Source organism: Homarus americanus, unplaced genomic scaffold (genome assembly GCF_018991925.1).
Source record: "Homarus americanus isolate GMGI-L3 unplaced genomic scaffold, GMGI_Hamer_2.0 scaffold26351, whole genome shotgun sequence".
Lineage (NCBI taxonomy): Eukaryota > Metazoa > Arthropoda > Malacostraca > Decapoda > Nephropidae > Homarus > Homarus americanus.
The window spans coordinates 1571416-1593242 of record NW_024724368.1 but is presented as its reverse complement, the minus strand read 5'-3'; the positions used below and the strand labels follow the sequence as shown (position 1 = coordinate 1593242).

Below are 21827 nucleotides of genomic sequence, written 5' to 3'. Positions count from 1 at the left end.
ATTCATGAGAGGTAATTAGTGAAGCGTGTTCCGTGACCGTGGCCGCATGCTCGACCTCTCGTGATGGGGAGTGCTGCCCACACCACCTTAAACTGTTCTAAATTACAAGGCCGACTTCACCTGTTTAATTCTCACCACCACCACGCAACCAGCCCACTCCCTCCCTCCCCTCTCCCACACCTCAACTCCCTCCCTTCTCCCCCTCTCCCAGACACACCATAATCCACCTCAGTTACAGGCTATCCTTATACTGTACTTGCTATTCTCTACTTTAAGTGACTGTAACACATCCATAACTGGGATTACAGCAGCTGCAAGATGGACAAGTGATAGACTTAAATATTACTGTGGTACGACGATCACCTCCATCACTGTGACCAAAAACTAACCATCGAATACCCTAAAAAAAATTGACCTTTAGAAGAGGAACAACAAATCTTATATCCCAGGTAGTTGAGGTAAATGCATCATCACAACCAGTACAAATCTAAACACATTCTTCCTGACCTTCACACTGAATTTGTTGAATATTTAAGAGTTAGGTGTTGCGGTGTTGTCAGAAACATGACTCAGTGCACGGTGCTTAATAACCCCTGTCAGCTGAAACACCTTAATCGAACACAAAGACCAACGACAACCACAACGTCCTTCATCTAAGCTCTCTTATACACTGGGAGGAGGAGTGGGGGGGGGGACGCTAAGGCCACCGTTATCTACGCTCTGATAAGGAACTTGAAGCTACAACAAAAACACCACTGTTGAGCGCAATTGTCTGTCCTTCACCAACAACAATTATACAAACAAACACAAACTCTGGATCTATGAATATATTATAAAAGAAGTGCTCCTCAAGGTCGTCATTCTCAAAAGTTTATACATTAAATATTTATCTCGTAACTAGAGACTTAACACAGCTACTAAATGACTCACGTAATTCACTACACAAAAAACAATCTCGAGAATGGCGTAAAAATTACACGGAGACTTTACCGTAACTACATACGCTCACTTAACACCACTTCGCGAAGTCTTCACGAACCCGGGTTTACGGGTTATCACCACACGCAGAACTGTGGAGAATGTAAGTTCCTAAATAAATAAATAAGCCAACTTCACAGGAGACTACTCACGGTACAGTATTAAGATGTCGCTATTTTTGAGGGGACTCACTGTACCTGTATTGTTGCTTCTGGGTAAAGGTCTTGGTTCTGAATACTCGGTATAAACAGTGTGTCTGAGGTCAATGTAACAGTAGTACTTGACGATAATAAAAATATAAAAAAATCAAGGCATCTTACACACGAGGCAGCCGAGATAAATGCAACAACAGTACTCAGGAATGTCTAGAAAAGTCAAGGTATCTTACACGAGTTAAAAAAAAACAATGATTAGTCTGAGATAATACAACAATAGTACTCGGTAATCTCTTGAGAAAAAAATCAAGGCTTTTTATATTGCCCCACAGACACTACTATAATTAACACGAGACACTCAACAAGCAGATTACCTTGAACATGCACTGACCTTCTATATTTACACCAATGAGAGAGAGAGAGAGAGAGAGAGAGAGAGAGGACGATGTTCATATAACTGAAAACATGTAGAGATGTTACGAAAGTCAGACTGTGAGGCACCGCTGGCAACAAGTAAGCTCGCCTTCATTACACCAGGACCCTACTCAAAGGTTGGTATAAGGCTGCACATAAATGGTTCAGTTAAACACAAAATACAATAAAACTATTATCAGAATTAGAGACTCCATCCTAATTAATTACATTCACTATACACCAGTTAGGAGAGGAACTGTACAAATATTCTCAAAGAAATTAATCTGGTTGTAAGTAAGCGTATAGAGTTAATAACACAGTTGATGTTATTTTTTGAACAGTAGCTTATTCAGACCTGTTAGGTGTGTCGTGACATACCGACGAAAATAAGTCCCCGGGAACCTTAAAAATGAAGCCATTAAACAATTTCTATTTTTTTTTGTAAAGAATGTGTCAATAACAACACAGTTAACGTACGGACACCAGGAAGTGAACAAACACATGACAGAGGAGGGACACTGTCAAGCCCTGGGAGTGTGCTGAGCTGAACAGACGATTCATACAACACTTCTGGGAAACCTTGTACACTCGGCATCCGTTCACTACAGTACAACACAATGCTAACCTCACACACCACACCAACGAGAACGTGTTTATCTATTTATCTGTCCTTAGAAATAGTAACACTTTTAACTTGTCTCTAAGAAATATTCCTAGCGTAGAAGTTAAGCCCCAGACCGTGTTTAATTATTGGTTTATCATCGTAAATCAAGGCACTTTAACACCTTTTGCTGGGAACGTGTGTTTCCTAACGTTTCCTCTTCTTAACATACCACGAAATTTCCCACCAGTTTCCGCTAACTCCCTGGTAAACACACCTTAAGAAGGCCCCCTCCCCCCCCAGACTCAGGCATGACAAGCGCATGCGGTAGGAAGAGCACTGAGCAGTACGTCTACAAATACAGGCATTACGGTGTTCACCCCTTCAGCCTCAGCAACAGTCTATTAGGTAATGGTGGACAGAATTATCTCGTATTCCAAGGTGTATAAACAAAGGTCAAATCTCGGCCCACCTCAACGACAGTCTGGCATTACTACTCGCCTCTCGACCCCACCTCAACGACGAGTCTGGCATTACTACTCGCCTCTCGGCCCACCTCAACGACAGTCTACTACTCGCCTCCTCGACCTACCTCAACGACAGGTCTGGCATTACTACTCGCCTCTCGGCCCACCTCAACGACAGAGTCTGGCGACTACTCGCCTCCTGCCCACCTCAACGACAGAGTCTGGCATTACTACTCGCCAATACAACAAACTAACTTCAAAATCTCATACAATTTCCAAATCAAAGGTAAATGCAGAGGTCAAAGGTCAAGGACGTGATGAATCATGTTTTATACCATTACGTCATCTGGAAACACCCACTATGAAGCGACCAGTACAGGATATATATACAGGGTTAAGGTTATTACAAACATCACTAGTACCACCACAGCCTAAGGGAGGATTTTTTTTGTTCTCTGAAATGCGGACTCGTGAAGTGTGATCTACAGGGAGGCCTTACTGTATAATACACTGACTTGCAAAACTACTCACTAATGGTCTGTGGAATGATTCGAAGTTTCGTAACCGTAGTTCCTGAATAACGGCAGACACAGAATATGACTAACAGAGGACACACAAACAACACTATGGTACTACCTAATGTGAAGGCTAAGTATCCTCAGTTCTAAAATCAGACCCCCATAAAACCTTACTACCATCACTGCGTCGGTAGGAGTCGCAGGTAATGATATGCAGGCAATAATGCGTATCGGAGATGGTAGTGAGGCAGTGAGTGGGCGGAGGAGGGCCTGGCCAGGGGCACCACCATACTGGGAAGATGAATGGAGAACGAGGTAATGGTGAGCAAACACACACACACCTACACTAATATTGAACTATAAAACACGTGACGTCATCCCCTCCAACACCAAAACCAACACTATATTCGGGATTCCGCTGCGGCCCTGACACACACCAGACGCACACTTCCCTCAACCGGCAGATTTATAGAACTAAAACTTTTACAAAGAAGTGATGCATCAGCAATGTTTATTTAACAAACATACTGTGTGTGTATCAGTATCACTCCGCGCTGGCATCTTACTCTACTGCACTGTACCTGTACTTCACCTGTACTCTCTACCTATATGTGTATTAGTACTGAATATCTCAAGCTATAACTGCCCTACATCTGAATCTTAATACACCAGAAGCAAAATATTTAAGCCTGTAGAGTCTAATGGCGTAATTTACAGCAGACCATTACCGCCCTAGTGCCAAGTATTACTGGCACCACCAACCAGTGCCATCATCACTGTCACCCTGGCACGGTTGTCCTGGCCGCCATCCGCCCCTACTACTGTCAGCCCCTGCACCATCAGCAAGTGAAACCCATTGTTATCTAAATCATGCCCACCCCTACCTGTCACGTCCTGGGTTGGGGAAACGCTTACCACAGCCTTCCCACAACACGGTAGTCCACACACAAATACAAAGTGATAGATTCTTATAGTTGGGGGAAGGGAGTTAACAGCGTCTACCACAGCAAACCTCACACTCATCAGGTTCCTCACGACAGTTGAGAAAAATAGTCATTAAACTATGTGAAAATTAATACAGTATATGATATTGTATCTGATAACATGGGGCGGTGTGTATTATTTTAGTACTGTACCCAAATCATACCATATGTTTGTCACTTTTTTTACTTTATTTTTCTTATCATAATTATTATTTCGAATACTATCATAATTATTACTAATCTTGTAATAACACCCATGAACACGGTGCTTCACAAACCAGGGAGGATGGCTTCAGCTTATCTGCTATCTGCCGTCCCCCCTCTCCCCAGCCCTGCCAGCGCCTCAGCTTACACTGTTTAATGGTGCATAGATAACATGAATCTTCCCCATCATCACAAAACCCTCATCTTTTTAGCTAAAACGAGGAAGTCCCATCCATATCACCATGATTTCGTAACTGGGTTAAAAACACGCACAAAAAAAGAAGGCAGATTTCAGATTCACTCAACCAGATTCCAGTCTCGTCTGTATGCATCTTGGTAATTCAAGTCGGGATCTGTCCTGCGTCATCACCCACGTCACAGCAATACTCCTGGCCCACACGTCTCTCTACACACCTGCACCACCACCACTCTCACCCTCCACATCCACACTCTCCTTCGTAGCACTCTGTCATGCCCTCACCCTGTTCCCAACCTCCATTACTCTCCCCACTGCTTCTTCCAATTCGGACACTCCCTGCCTTACCTCCAACCATTCCACCCTTCCTCACTGCTCCCACTCAACCTCACTCTCCACCATCCCTCACCCTCCATTCTTCCTCACTTGGGTCTTCCAGGAATCTCATTCTTCCTCGCTAACGCACTGCTCAGCACCCAAGATTAACTTCCCCTTTTCTTCCGCGATTTATAATGTGGCGCGGCGTAGTAGCAATATTCAGGAACCAAACTTACGACGGAGGGAGGGAGGGAGGGAGAAGAGAAATGGATGGGCGGATGTTATGGGAAGGAGAGGATGGAAAGGAAGGAATGGGGAATGTAAAGAGGGGGGGGGAGGAAGTGGAGTGGTATGAAGAAGAGAGGACGGAAAGGAAGGAATGAGAAGAGGTGGGGGGGGGGGTTACCCATCTCCACAGTGAACCAGGGTCAAGGTCTTGGCGATGGGCACCAATCATTCCCCAGCTTTCACATAACAAAAGGTCCACCCCCTCCCTTCCTACTGTCCATACCAGGCGCCCCCAACCCCCACCTGTGCTGAAACCTGATATTACTGCAGCGATGGAACCTGTTACTACGTGCAATATTAGATTCTAATGCTACGGTTACTACTATTAACAATTACATCGACTTCCTGTAGTATCCACTCACCGCTAGCCCTATCCACATCTCCAACAGCCCCCAAAAGACCCACCAGCATCCCAAGCGAAAAGCCCCTTTGACCCCCAAACAGCAGACCTAACACAGTACCCACTAACCGCACCAACAGCCCTCTAACAAGTACCCATTGATGTAAACTGGAAGGTGATGGTGTTAGTTATTGACTGCCAACAGCATACAACAGGGAGCTGCAAGTTGGGGGTAGAACAGTTTTGTGCTCCACTGACCTCAAACCTCGCGCCGGAAATATTAACAAAGCAGGTCGCCGCCGTCACAGTGTGTGTGTGTGTGCGTGTGTGTGTGTGTTTTCACCTGTACTAAGATATAAGTGACCTCCAACATTCCTTGCTCACCACTTCACCGTCAACACCACCATACTATCACCACACCACACCAACCTTACACCACCCGTCACTATACCGCAGGCGGGGAGAGACGGAGGGCGCTACTCAGATCTTCCATTTCACGGTGGTGGTCCAGACCTCTCGTCGAGGAGAGTCATAACCGGAGCATGAACCCGAGTTTCTCAAAGATCCGTAAGATAATATTATCTAACTGGGAATATAAAAACATAACCCAAGTCACGGTAGTCTCGGCATAACTCTGATGTCATGTGGAAATCATTTCTGTGTGAGTTGGTTAGGTTAGGTTAGTAGAAACATCATCAATTAACCCCTTGTGTACGGTGTCCTCTCTCAGCTGAATAAAATCGTCTAGCGTTAGCCAAATGAAATCCTAAAAGTGGCGTCCCCGTAGTTAAGGAGTTCAGGGGAATCCTGGCCCGAGTCCTTCTGAGGTGCACTTCCCGCACACGCTACGTCCTGGATGGCACAAAATGGCCTCCTGCTTGAGGCTGTGTCGGCATCTAACAAGTATTTTATTTCTTGGGTTTATGAGATTAGATATTAATAATTAATGTAGTATAGAACACATATGAGAAATAATATATTAGTTATCTCACTCTTGTCTGTCACCGTGAGAAAGAAGTTCTTGTCCATCAGGTTCTGGATGAGCTAAAGTTATTTTAATATAGAGTTTGGGAATATTTAAAGGGAAGAATTAGTTTACCTTAGTTTATGCTATAAAAAATAACACATTTCTTATATTAGTATCCTCGTTATATCGTCACTGTCCTCATATACTCGCAAGATATTAACGATTTAACACTTACGAGCACGTGACCACCCTGCCGACGAGACCATTATGTCGCCTACCAGAACCTGTATTACCAAGCCTGCCTGAGGACTCCTGCCTCCTGGTATCTTACAGCTCACTCATAATCCAGTGTTAGTTTTACGTCTAACCTCTAGTGTTTTTTCAACAGTCTTGACCTTTTCTCTGGTCCCTCACTGGTCACAAACACTAGTGGACGGGACCTACCCAAGTGGCACTATACCCAGCAAGTCTCACAGTACGGGGTCTGTCGAAAAGGACTATTTCCCCTTAACACGGGAGCCGTTTGGTCACGATGAATTGGGTGGACTTTACGTTTGACAGGGGCTATAAACAAGACCAGCCTCGGGTCAGCTTTGTGGGAACATGTGTGGGCGGTGGGCGTAGTGCAGGTGTGGTCGGCTCTATTATTAGTCACAAGAATGCCAAAGAATTAGTTCTAGTGAGGTTAACAACACACTTACACTATAATGTGCCCCCCACTCCTTCCACAGCAACCAGCATCAACCACAATTAACTACAAATACTTGCCTGAACACATTTTAACACCAATAAACTGATAATGTTTAACACCGACCTAAACACAACTAACTGACGCACACACTTACTAGACAGGTGCACCCAGGTGAGGTATGAGGCCAGGTGCTGTGGCTCTTCCTCCCGGTAACATTAAGCATAAGTGCCTCACCTTGGCCGTGATGCCCCCCCCCCCTCCTCCCTAACACAAGTCTCCATGCTGACACACAAACACACACAAAACGGGTACCTACCATATACCCACCTACCCACACTCTTGTTCACCCACACCTAAACCATTCCCACCGACTTATTTCTATCTAGCACCATCACCCCTTATCCACCCACTTACCCACACTCAACACCTTCCCTTGTCACTCACCCACCCACTCATCCAATCACTCACCCGCCCGCCCATCCAAGCACCCACTCCCACACAAACTGGGGTGAGGTCTACGTCATAGCTGGTGTGTTGGTGACTTCATCAGCATAGTGGTCTCTCTATCTGCACTATCGCGACGAAGGAAGCTCACCAGGGTTAAGGAGGAGGACCAATGATAAAAGAAAAGGAAGGGGATGGGGAGAAAAATGGCTAAGACAGAAAAATGGGAGAGAAGGATAGAAGTATAGTAGGAAGGAAGGAAGGAATGAAGGAAGGAAGGAGAGAGAGAACGGGAGTGGGTGGCTGGCTGATCAACAACATAACAATAGGATATTTGTTCAGGTGACAATGGAAGACACTGGTTGAGGGAAACAATAGCTCCCGTTATTACCAAACACAACCTTCAGCCCAGCTCACACCATTACCACCACCATCTTCACACGCCTACAGTAACACCCGATGAGTGAGGGAACGTGTGTGTGTGTTGTGGGGATAATTACAAACATACAGATATATCAATCAACCATGCAGATTTTAGTATAGCAAGACGACCAAAGTTTCTACAGTATTGGATCTGCTAACCTGTAAAAGATAAATGAAAACAAAATATACTGTATATAAAGGACTAACATCTACTTATATCTCGAGACAAAATATATTTAAGCACAGAAATGTGACGGAGTATAAAAATTCACCACTCATCACCCAGGAATAATAATCTACTACCACAATTCTGCCACTGAGTATAAACCTTATTGTTGGATTAGCCTTTGACACTATTAGTACAAGGTAAATAAACAACGCTCTTGAAATAAAACAGCGACAATCATTTATATAACATCTTGTTCCTTTATAACCACTATAAAAAAATGTTGACTATTATGTAATATTTTGACCTCCGTGTAACCTAATACACACCTGGCTGGAGCCTCCAGGTGTCTATTCTGGGTCAATCACTCCACTACAATGTCACAGGGAACTCCACCTCTACCTGACCCAACTTTCTCAAAACTTTCCTCCACCACCGCGAGTTGCAGTTAAGAACTAAGGCGTCGTTTCTTTTTATATCTCGTCGCCGATAAGTTATCGACAGAAGCCTTAAGAAGGATATACCCTGTACACCTCCTGCCCCCACCCGACACACGTTCACAAGCGGTGGTAAAAGAGTTGCCAGGTGTTGAATGTCGGGTCACACGTGTAGAGCGCCGGAGGTCATGGGCCGGGTACTGGTGTTGCATCACCCATGGTGCGGTCCTTCCAGCTCCTGATACCCCCCTCCTCCACACACACACACACACACCAGGACGTCAATCTACACGTCTTGGACTCCCAAAATGGAGCATTACTCTGTACCACTACCAGACTAAACTCGTGACGGGTACCCAGTGAACCGTGAGATCTTACCCCCACACTCCCAGTCATTTTTGTGAGGCTTCTCCTGACTAACACGAAGTCGCTCACGAAATAAAATATAATGAACGCCCTATTACTATATACCTCCAGTTCCAAAATGATCATAGCTGAGAATATATATCGACACTACACTATTCCTCTACAGTAGTTATCGTGGGCACTGGAAGAGCTACAGCACTCAAAAGGCTTAGACGTGTTAATGATGACGATGTTGTTCACTCTGGCTAAATAAACTGTTTCAATTTCATTATTAACATTCATGGTCAAGGTTCATAGCTCAAGTTAACAGAGACGCTTATACACTAACAATAATATAACATAGGCGTGTTATCCACCACCCATAAGCCCTCAAGAGTTGAAAAAAAAAGGGTGTGGGAGAGTGAGGTTGGTGCTGTTGTGAAGGTTGGTATAAACTCGTCACTCACAGGGGCGCGAAAATGACGGTACGAGGTTAATGGAGGGCCTCTCAAGTTACACCTCAACTCTTGGGGCAGTAGTGATGGTGCACGCAGCCTCGCTTCTTCTGCTGCCACCTATTATAACCAAATACACTTTCCTAGCAATAATTATAAATATCTAATAAATGTTTCATATATAAATAAAATAAATAAATACTACTACTAATAATAAACCTCATAACGCTAGTACTGTGTGGTGTCCTGTTCTCGTCCCTACACATAAATTAACGGCACCTCGTGTGAAATCCTCACCGCCACCCCTAATTAAATCAAGTAAACAAAACTTCCTCAATCTTCCACAAGATTCATCACAACTTGACAAAACCATACAATTTCTGATCCACAAATAACATAAATATGGACCGGAAACGACTACCAATTGTGGGCCACAGAAGCTGTTGGCTCTGTTGATCTCCAGCACGGGCAATCAATCAATGTGCCATACTCAGACCTGAAGGTTGGTGACCATGGCCCACCACCTAGAACGTTTACAGGCAGTCTTTAATAACCCCCCACCCCCTCCAACAGTTCATTCTGAACGAGGTGTAACGCTGCAGGTGATTTAAACGTCGCCAGATTTCATGTCTAGTTTTACATAATCCCCCCAACCATAGACTAACCTTGAGGCATGAGACGTCAATAAGGCCAGCAACAAAAATACCAAAAAATCACAACTACGATAAAAGGTATTAGTTAGGATACGTTCTTATACAATTAAGCAGTGTGAGTGTAATAATAATAATTAACGGTTTATTGAAAAAGTCGGCAGCCCGAAGGCTGAAAATATACATTGGACAAAAATGACTTACTACATACAAAGACATGGGGTGGGTGGGTCGTTTAACAAAAGCTTTCATTTCTGAAAGAAGAAGGAACACGAATTGAACATACAAATTATTATAGTTTACAGTTGATGGCCCGGACACCAGGTGGTGTGGTGTTCACGTGGTGTAGTAACTCGTCCTCGGGTGCTGATATGAAGGACCTCACGTACGTGTGTGTGTGTGTGTGTGTGTGTGTGTAATATACCGGATGGAACTTGCGAGTAAGGTTGGTGGCCGCAGGTGTGTGTTGACTTGTTCCTCCCACGCGGGGCAGCACCTAACTGTGGTGTGGGTGATGCCACTGGCCGAACACCCTCGGCTGGTTGCTGGACTCTCCTCCTCACACAACCACCTCCCTGCCCCCCCAATCTCATACACAAATAAATAATAGACTCTGAAAGAATACCCTGTATGTTTTCGCACAGAGAGAGAGAGAGAGAGAGAGAGAGACGTACCTCATCACGCTTTACATACAGTATACTGTACTTACAATTCGATCAACTTTCATGTAATTTTTTTTAAAATACTCCACAAGTATTTTCTGTGTTTACCAGTACAATTATCCCAAAACTCTCACAGGAATTCACTATCGCCTTGAGTCACAAGTCCAGCAAAAGTTGGGAGGGGCATCGACAGGGGGAAGTCCTTGGCCGCTAACAAGAGCCAATCAGGTGTGGAACGGTTCACTTGCTCCGGGTGAGTTTTATGAAGGCATCTCCACGAGGCAGCGCTGACCACATCATCCCCTCCTTTACACCCGCTGAGTTCTTCCATGGTTCATGAACTGATTGTTGACTAGGGCCTCAACCATCACACACACACACAATAACAAGGATGACCCAAGAATTCGGCATAATATGCGCCAGTGTGGACTAGTCCAAAAGTTCTTTCAGTAAATCAGTCAACCACTCAAGTCAGCATTGGTCTTCACAGAGTTGACTGACGCAGCTATCAGTGGCCATTACTCACAACTACACCATGACGTCTTGAGGCAAAAATACAATAAAATAATAATCATCATTTAAGCAGACAAAAACCAAAGCATTTCTCTCCATCTACCTACTGGGAAAAGTGGTGAGCGATTCTCAGGAGTCACAGTGCGTGGGTTCGAATCCCTGTTGGTTACATTTTCCCCCTTAACTTCCCAGTCTTCATGTCGCTTGGTTATCACTCTTTCATCTTTAATTCTAGTGTATCTTATTTCTACTTTTCGCCTCCTTCCCTTATTTGTTTCATCATCTATCTGCATATCTAACTTGTCCTCTTGTTTCTCTGTCTGTCTGCTTCCCTGTTTGTCTTAATGCATGTCTGTCTATCCACATTCCTTTCCACCAGTCTGTCTATTATCCCACTGAGTGCATATCTCCACTACTCTTATCTGTCTGTCTATCTGTATCTAACACTCTCATCTGTCTTGTCTATATGTCCACCACCCTTATCAGTGTCTCACTGTCCATCCACCACACTTATCTGTGCTCGTCTAACTACCACTTTCAGCTATCTATCTGTCTCCCACTCCCAGCTGCCTCTCTGTCTGTCTACCACTCTCAGCTGTCTATACATCCACCACTCGTGTGTGTGTGTGTGTGTGTGTGTGTGTCCGGGGCAGCAGCGGGCGTTTAACCACACTGTCCTGGCCAGCCGGTGTGTGAGAGAGATACCATCATGCCTGGTTTATGAACCCTGGTAATACTTGCCGTTAAGAGCAGCTCCGTCTAGCGGCTGGAGAAGTACTCTAGTGTGTGTGTGTGTGTGTGTGTGTGTGTGTGTGTGTGTGTGTGTGTGTGTGTGTGTGTGTGTGTGTGTGTGTGTGTGTGTGTGTGTGTGTGTGTGTGTGAGATAATAATAATAAAAATAATCAACGTTTTTTTTTAAAGAGCATGGCAGCCGGAAAGCTGAAAATATACAGTTGCATAATTGGGGAATGGGTCACTTGACTGACCAATAATATACAAGTAACATAAGTGATACAAATATGATATTTAATAACTAAGTGGGGCGGTGCTTAAACTACAGGGCATTTCAACATAGTAACAGTACAAAAAGGTAAGATTGACTGGGAGTGAATACACTGGTTGATTACAAGTTATTGATAAAATTTTTACAATGGTTGGGACTGGGCTGTTCTTATAGCGATCAGTACGTGCTCGTATGGGCTGGATGCGGTTGTGGTGTCGAACAGCAATTCTCGAACGAGGGACCTTGGGTGGTAATAGGAGCCGGTGTCGAGGATGGTGCAGAAGCTTCTCACCAAATTTGCAAATGAGGTCGTGGTGTGTGTGTGTGTGTGTGTGTGTGTGTGTGTGTGTGTGTGTGTGTGTGTGTGTGTAATATTCTGAGAGATTGTCTAATGGTAGAATATATAAGACTATGGCACATCAAGTTCAGACCATCTTAATTGTCTTAGTTGCAGATAAATTTATACACACCAAAGCGTTTTAGGATAATTACTACAGATAATTAGGTTTTAAGACCAGACAGACCATTAAGAATGATTAATTGTGGAAACTAATTAACTATACATGACAGGGGGAAGATAATAAAAATAGCTTAACTTACAGATTCAGCAGAAGAGGAATATCCAACTAGCATTCTGTAGATCTTCCAAGCACAAGTATTTTTCTCACGTCGTATAATATCAAACAATAAATGTAAATCATCCTACTTTAAATATCTCCAGTCATTAGGAAGGACAGACCTCAGTGAACAGATCTGACGACGATACTAATCTGATCTCTCCTTGAGCTGACAGACTGCCTGATGGTAATGATTAGATCAGAATATCCTTCTTGGTCAGATACAGCTCCTTACCTCTGGATTATCATGTCTACGTATTCTTATTAACTGAAACTCAGACGGACATACGAACGGACTGTCAGTTTGTATGTCTTTACCCCCCCCCCCCTAGTGAGGGATTAACGAGGGAAAAAACAAAATAAATAAATGAAAATAGACGATTAAATTTGGAAAGAAAATTATACCAAATATAAGAACAAGAAAAATTTAAGACTTACACACAAAAGACGAAAAACAATCAACAGGAAAGGAATCAGAACACCTTGTAATAGACAAGTAAAACAAAATGAGGGCAAGAAAAATAACCAGATAAAGAATCATAGGAAGAAATTAAGAAAGATGAAACGTAAAATCCCAGTAAAATTAAAACAAAAACGATATAAACATTTCCTAAAGTCTCAGGCCATATACCGGAACACACTCTTACACGTCATGAACTAAGAGTTTCCTAAAGACCGATACGTGGAGAGGTGACTTTGTTATCCTCATAGACGCTGAATGTACTGTACTTAAAACACTATATTAATTAAATGTAAACGATGATATACTTTCAGGTATAATAGCACACACCTTTAATTCCACCATCCTCTACCTGGAGCGTCATGGCGAACCAGCGCAACAACACGTGAAGCCAGACCATAAATAAAACACCTATAAACAATGGTAACAAAAGGCGGTGACAATAATGGCGGTAAAGAGTGTAAATAATAGTAAGTGTGTTCATTCCGCACCTCACTAATAACATCAAGAACTTTCACATGCACGTGTCATTCTGAAGGGTGAGTCAAAGAACACACTCCAGCATAGAAGACACGTACGGGAGTTTATATGCTAGTGGCAGTACAAAAGTTGTTGCTTTAACCTACATACTGTATATATAAATAAATAAATATATATTTATCGAGTTAACGTGTTCAGAGTGGCATAATAAAGCTTGGTGCAGAAACTTTGTTGCAAATAAATACAAGTCTAGTCATTGAGTCAATGTCTACACACACACGCTCCCTTCTTTTGAATCAGCTCTCACAAAATATAGATTGTCTAAGTAATAAGATTTTTTTAACACTTACTTTACACTTTTACTGTACAAGTAGAAAAAAATATATTATATATTGTCACTTTGAAAGAAATTACCATTGGAATGATTATATGTTGCCGTCACGACATGGTGCTGTGTCTGCCCCTTTGTTTCACCCCAACACAACCCAAGCTGTATCGCTTCCACTCATAAAATTACCTGCACTATATATCAACTATACTCTGTTGTAAAAATGAGTACATTCTAGTAATATAACCGTAAAAGAATAAGTTATAATCGTGGTAACATTTTAATGTCCATTTACCAACACAATGTTATAGTAATCCAGATGATACTAAATGTTACACTATAATAATTCCTTGAGATAAATGTACTTTAAATCGGGTGCCACTAAGAGGGTTCAGGTCATGTCAATACTGTTCTTATTGTCCACTCTGTCTGTATTTTTCTTGCTAAACAAACTGTTTCAATATCAATACGCAACAATACTTCTAATTCCTCCCTCCCATAAAATACCAAAAACAAAGAATGCTGCTGTACCCCCTCCTGTCATCTATGTCTAACGAGGGAGACCCCTCTGTGGTTGACCTTCAACGAGAGGGTAAGCCACACTAAATCACTCAACTTCTGGGCTTAAACGTTACCACCATCAATCTTGGTCAAGGCCACGACCACAAACCTTGGTTTTAACCCTCCTGGCCACGGTGACTCTCTTGTTGGAACTGGGGAGGGTCCTAACAGGTCCCACCCTAACCTATTCATGAGTATTAGGGCCTAGTCCCAATGAGACCCAATCCTGACAGTAACTTTAGGTTACGTTGGGGCCTGCAAGGACTAGAGCCTATCTAACCTGCAGCCCGAACTATTGTAATGACGTACAACAGTGAGGCAACCATTTTACACGCTTCTGTGCCTTCTAACTCCTACGTTAGCCCGCCCTCTGACATAGGTCTGCGGCCTCCACATTACTCCGTCTTTTTTTACGACAGTCGAGGCCCAGAGTCGCCTATTGTGGACTGGATATGAGTCGTTAGAGGTAGTTTAGTGCGCATCCTCGTCAAGAAACGCAGACAAAGAGATGATGTAAATAACTGAAAATCCCTCCCCGATTTCATCTCCAATTTTATAATCTATTTTTCATTTACTATTCAATAAATCGTTGTTTATTGTCACTACGATTCTTCACAGTCGATTTTCATCCATTTTCTTTTATGTCTATCCAATTCTGCCTTCATTTTAGTTTCTCTTCCACCACAAGGACCCAAATGCATCTTAAAACCTAACCATACAGGTCTCAAACCACCTAAACATTAACTACAACCCCCAATGGTCTCATTATGTTCAGTAGGGGCCTATTAATACTGGGGCCCATCACCACCTGACTACGATATATATATATATATATATATATATATATATATATATATATATATATATACTTATCTTTAGTTACTGGAAATTTCAACCTTATCGCTATAACGTTTCGATATTTTAACATTAAGCACTTTACTGTATGATAAAGGATAACGTTACGATATCGAAACATGGAACGACTTGGAAGAGACCTAACCTAAACCAACCACCAAGACGATAACGATCCGATCCGATATCGTAACATTCACTACTTCGTATATTATAAAACAAGTGATGATTTAGCCATGTCAGAGGTACAACACGACCGGGATCCTGGAGTTGCGGACGCCGGTGAAGACAGGAACACAGTTGAAAACACAAGACAGATATCCAACTTTGCTTAACAGCAAAAAATTCTAAAACATCACCAAATATATAAGACACTGTACTGTACTGTGTCAAACAAGCTTGTAAATCTGTCTCTAAGATCAACCCAAGATCGGAGCTAAGACTTACATGAGACAGAACACGCACCGACACACTCGTGCCTGGGTAATAACACGAGCATCCCTGGAATCTGATAATCCCGTGGGGTTAAATTTTTGGGTCGTGTTTAGTCAATCCAATACTCGTCCTTCCGAGTGATAGATGTTCCTTAAAGTCGCAGTTTAAGGTAGAGCCAAAGGTCAATTCTTAGTTTTTTTTTTTACGGGACACAGACCAAGGGTGGTGGGAAATGACAGGTTGTGGTGAAGGGTGTCCTCCATCCTCACTATCACCACTAATCCAGCCAGAATGACTCGAACACCTCAACCTTCCTTCACAATATAACACTAAAATGCTTACGATACTGTTAGACACAAATGGTATATTGTGCCAAGTGTTATGTAATGTACCTCGGCTCTCAGTGTACTGCACGGAACCTGTGTTTGTAATTAACACCAACAAGTGACCTTCTCATATTAAATAACAGTTAAAATAACAATAATAATCTTAGACAAAAGACATGCGTTATTTTGGGCTCGGGTGAGACCCTTGTGTTGTATGCAGTCACCAGTGTCTTGCAAGGCCCTGAGAGCTATAGAATCCTTAATGATCACTGACCAGCAAAATACACAATGTACGAACAGTACTACGAACAGGACGGACGCCACAACGCTAAAACATTTATAGAAGTAGATAACACGAGCCAAACCACCTTACCAGAAGCCAACAAGAGCCATCTGGTTCGATTTGGCTGGTTCGCGTCATGAACTTTCATAAAAGGTTTAAGTGCTGTAGCCTCTCACTTTTCCTCCTCGACACACATCAGCTTATTAACCCTTAAAACCGTTCGTAGCACTTTTCCTACATAGCTTGTCACCAGCCTGAGCCCTACCCCAGCATACGTAGCCCCCGGGGGTACTTACCTGCAGGCGCTGAGTGAACAGGGACGTTGTTGTTCTCGTGGGAGAGTCCAAAGAAGTGTTGCCAGAAGTCCATGATGGGCAGCGTGAGGCACCAGCCGCGGGCATAGGTGCACCACCCGCTGCTGCCTCCTGCCTCTCTTACTCTTTTGACTCCCCTCTTTTCTCTTCCTCCTCCTCCACCACTTTCTCTTTCTATGCCTATTTTCTTATTCCACTCTTCCCCCACCTTCACAAGGCTAGGGTCAACCTCCCGTGCTAGTCAGGCTAACGTCTGAGGTTTCGCCATGCTAGTGTTAACACAAGAAGACCACAGTCAGGAGGTGGCACGTGTGTGTACCATGACACTGTGGTACACCTCAATACGTCCCTTAACAACTCTGCTCACTAAACTACACACACAGAGGAATGGACGAGTTAGCTGTGGCGAGGACTGACACACAGCCCCTCAAGCCAGAGCGCAGGACCAGCAGACAGGAGGGTGAGGCCGCAGTCACACTCGTGGTGATAATGAAGGCGGAGCCACAGCACCAAGGTCTCGAGCGTGGCGTCCTTGCCTGTGTACTGGTGTGTGTCTTGGTCAACGGACTCGCCCACACCAGTCAGTCAGCTGATGCCACCAGTCTTAGCTGTGTTCCTGACTCACTCACTATCTTCCCTCACACCCCATCACTGCACTATTTCCGTTAGATCTGAGCTTTATGTTCCCAACACAATATCTGGGTATGTGCAACATGCAGTGACGTCGTTTTACTGCCACCAGCTTACACGAGGTTCCTGGTAATAATCACAGTTAGTATTTTCCAACCAACAGCAATTCTTATGAAACCTTATAAAGGAAATAAACTCATTAAAAACTGCGCCAGTTTCCCAGAGGTCGTTCTGTTTACCCTGAGGTTACTAGAGAATGTTGTGTTGAGCTGTGTCGTGGCCTGAGCGGCGCCTCTTGTTTGGTGTAGCACGCGACACAGACCAGCACACACACACAGGCTGCTGCTCCTGATATTAGTGTGTGTGTATTGCCTGGATCGTTTGCTTTCTCCACAGGACACAATGTCGCCCGCCGTTCCGGCCAACTGACTAACACCAACATTCCCGTCCTCAATATTTATAAAGAAAAGAATAATTTCACATTTAAGCATTCCCTATAACTCTAAATATTTACCAAAAGTCAATAAATCGTAAGAGTTATTGATAAAACAATCATGCTTTGATTAACACCGTAATTTATGAGCAGCAGTGTATAAACAGTCTTCATAGTCAAGATAATGTACACATTTACGTGAAAATTAAGTTTCTATCACTAGACTGCTCACAGTCACTAATAGTCATAATAATAATAATAATATTCATTAGCCTTAAAATCAACCTCGCCCATTACATACGGTATATAGTTCATAAGTCTACACCAAAGCTTCACGACCCCACAAAAGATTCCATTCTGGTATAGAATTTCAAGACTACACGCAACTCCTCCATTAACGTAGATAAAAATAAATTTGGTGACTTAAGAATACGACTATAAACTGTGATTCTGGCAACACGAGATGATAAACCTAAACTATATCATCCAGGGTAGTCGACAGGGATGACGGTCCTCCCAATGATAGTAAATCCCAAGATCAGGGTCAACCAGACCACAAAGAAGTGCTGGCACACACTGACACAATCTTCTTCTCTCTTACGTCACCACCATGAAATTGGTGGTTGTGCTCGCAGATTTTCACCAGTCCACCGTCTTCCCTAACACAACCACAACTCATCGTCGCCACCACCGCAGCTATCAACCTCGAGCTAACAATGAAGCAGCTCCACCATCAACCGATAAGCGGGAAGATGACGCCACGAGACACCGGGGCATTTCCTCCAAGCGTCATCGCAGGGGAACACACCACCCTGACTCACCCAACCAACACCCTCCTACACGTGCCAACCTGGGGAGGGAGGAGGAGAGTGGGTCAAAGGCAAGTACAATGTCGAAGAGACTCCATTTGTACTTAAAAAGACGTCAGCCACAATGTACAGCAGACAATCCAACAATCAAAAGTAAACAAGTCGATAATGGTTCCCCGCCAGGAGTAAACACAAGCTATCCTTCACTATGTAGACGACGTCCTCCCGTCAGAAATAGATATGACAAACCTTGCCGTCCAAAGCAGCGTCTGGTCTCCCCAAGATCGACAACGACCTGTTAACAGAACCTCAACTTATCACTGGTATAGGACCCAGGGTGATGTAAGATGCTCTCCAGCCAACACCCAAACCCATTCTTGGGAGGCATCTTATTTCTAGTACCAATTACCTCCAGATTATTATCGAATACCTACTGATTACTACCAGGTACTTCCTCATTACCTCCAAGCCCCACCTGATTACTACCAAGTACCTTCTGATTACTACCGAATCCCCGGATGAAGATTAGGCATCCCAGTTTATTTCGCCTCGTGAATAAACACCCTAATGCCCTTGAGTTAGGTTAGGTTATATTACCTTGGATAGGAATGGGTTTAGCTGGTTGAGCTTAAAGATGAAATAAGCTGGGGGTGCCCAATCTTCATGTGACCGACCCCAAGGTTTGAGTTTCCAGAATCCGAGTCGCAAGTCTTATGTTCAAACACCGGGCGCTGCTACCCTCTTACCCACCCCCTTGCTTGCTTCCCGAGATGTGGTGCGGCGGGCAAAGTTATTTTCACGGTCAAATAAGAAATAAATTGTGAGACGTGGTGTGGTGCAGTGTGGCGAGGAGAGGCAGGATATGGTGTGATGCACTGTGGGGAGGCGTGGTGTAAAGTGAAGTGGTGGGGGGCTGGTGTAGATATGGTGTGGTGTGGGCTGGTGTAGTGTGGCGTGGTATGGGCTGGTGTAGTATGGTGTGGTGTGGGCTGGTGCAGTATGGTGTGGTGTATGGTGGGGGCTGATGTAGATATGGTGTGGGCCGGTGTAGTGTGGCGTGGACAGCGGTGACACACCCACAGTCAGGTCGGGCCACACCGGGGGAAACCCACACCCGGGAAACACGAGGAATAAAAAAAGGTTAAACACGAGACGACAAAGACACCGAAAAAAAAACAGATTAAAAGGAATGTGAAGAGAACAAAGAAACAGAAAAATATTACAAAAAAGTTGCTAATTAAAGAACATTAATAAACGACGTAACGAATTATAAATTAAATTAAGACTAAGAATTAAAAAATATATACATTTATATCACACACGTGAGAAAAATATTTAGAAAATAAATTAACTAAAAGATAAAAAAAAACACATCTAAGAAAGAAAACTGAACAATGAAAGTTACGAGTAAATTAAAATCATTAATCTAACCCGGACCAGAGTATTAAATCCTATGAACTTTAATTCCAATTGAAGGTGGACGATGATTCTCTAGTACGATAATAAAGGGGGGGGAAGCAGGAGTGATTTGTGTCCCTCTTACACTGACTCTTGGCCAGGTGTTGTGTTCCTCTTACACGGACTCTTGGCCAGGTGTGTGTTGAGTGCTGTAGTAGAAGCTCTCACCTGCCCTAGACACCCGGACTAGCACACCGTGGACCTCCCTGTGTCATATAACTTCAATTAGTTCAAATCATCCTGGTTCAATTATCTTCAGTCTCGGTGAATAGATTTGACAGCGACACGTGTCTGATCTCCCCCAGCGGTTTTTTAATGTTAAAAAGAAAGAAGGAAAGGAAAGGACTTGAAGAGGCTGGAGATGAAGGGGAATAGTTTTACCTACTGTCAATCACTACACAAACAACAGCGATTGTCTGATAAAAATAATACAAATATGAGATTAACTGACGCCGGGTCAATGATTTTTGTTTAAACGGAAAGCTGAACCAGCCCAGCCGTCAGTTGAAAGTCCCGCGAGGTCGTTCCCACTATCCACTCTGCGTTGTGGTGCCCCTGAATATGCCGGACCCTCATCACACGATGCTGTAGTGTGTAAGTCGTCTTCCGGGTTCCGGTTGTATGGAGGTCGTGAAGGTTAGCGAGAAACAGGCGTCCGACAGAACAACACCTCAAAGTCAACACTAGTTCCCCCTCCGTCCAGTCTATAAACTGCCGACACGTTGGCTAGCAAGCCACACCCAGAAATTCTGAGGAGGGTGTGTGTAGGAATTATAATTTAACTTTTGTACCCTCCAAAAGGTAGATCGACTGAGCGTGCCCGGCGCCACACAGGTAAACGACACTACACTGAGCTTGGGAGAGGTAAGTCGCTTATATTAACGAGATACTGTGATGCAGATTAACACTCGCGTTTCTTAATATCGTCAGTGAGGAATGAGAGAAACTCTTCATTCATATGCAAGTTCAGTTATTTCCCTCAACTGTGAGATGTAATTTGTTTAATTTATTCTCTAACATAACAGTGGTGGCCTTAACTAGATATGAATATAGATGTAAAGAAAAGAACAACAAAGAAACTTGAACAATTGTTCCTAAAATTGTCTACCACTGGTCTCTCTCAACACACTCGAGGGTGTCCACTGACGCCTGTGCTTTATCAAGTCCCTTGAAGTAGGAACACGTTCAAATATCTAATGTACTCCGTCATTTTCTATTTAATACTGTTTTCTTGGGCATGAACACCGTGATAGCTTAAGACTTGCAAACAGAATTGTAAAGAAGGCATCAGGGACGGTCATGACGTGTTATGTGAGGAAGATGGTGGAGGGCATACCAATGTTTTTTCATGAATAATCTAACTCGTGTAACTTCGTAAACACAAGCTTCAAGAGACAAAAGAAAAGCTTCAATGTATTTTGTAAACAAAATATTCGAGGGATTTTACAAACACCTTGTATATTTTCTCAGCTATGCCAAGAATGTCAGCAAATGGTATTTAAGAGTGACTTGCTAAACACAGCTGGGCTAGACAACCTGTACTAAGGTGGAGAGGGAAGACAGTTCTCTATATCCGTATATATGTTCACTAACACTAGAAACAATTAACAATCTTCAGAAAGA

At 43.4% G+C, this 21827-nt stretch overlaps 1 protein-coding gene across 4 annotated transcripts in view; it reads right to left on the bottom strand.

Moving 5' to 3' along the window:
- Positions 1-17705, bottom strand: part of LOC121864124 (serine/threonine-protein kinase tricornered-like) — an 83458-nt gene extending 65753 nt beyond the window's left edge. For 2 of the 4 annotated variants that reach the window (XM_042363044.1, XM_042363047.1), the window contains exon 1: positions 16857-17703. In XM_042363044.1, coding sequence (XP_042218978.1) covers positions 16857-16929 — 73 coding nt within the window. In that variant the 5' untranslated portion in view covers positions 16930-17703. Of the gene's footprint in view, positions 1-16856 lie in introns of all 4 variants that reach the window. The other 2 variants (XM_042363045.1, XM_042363046.1) reach the window with 2 other exon arrangements.
- Positions 17706-21827: the final 4122 nt, after the last annotated feature.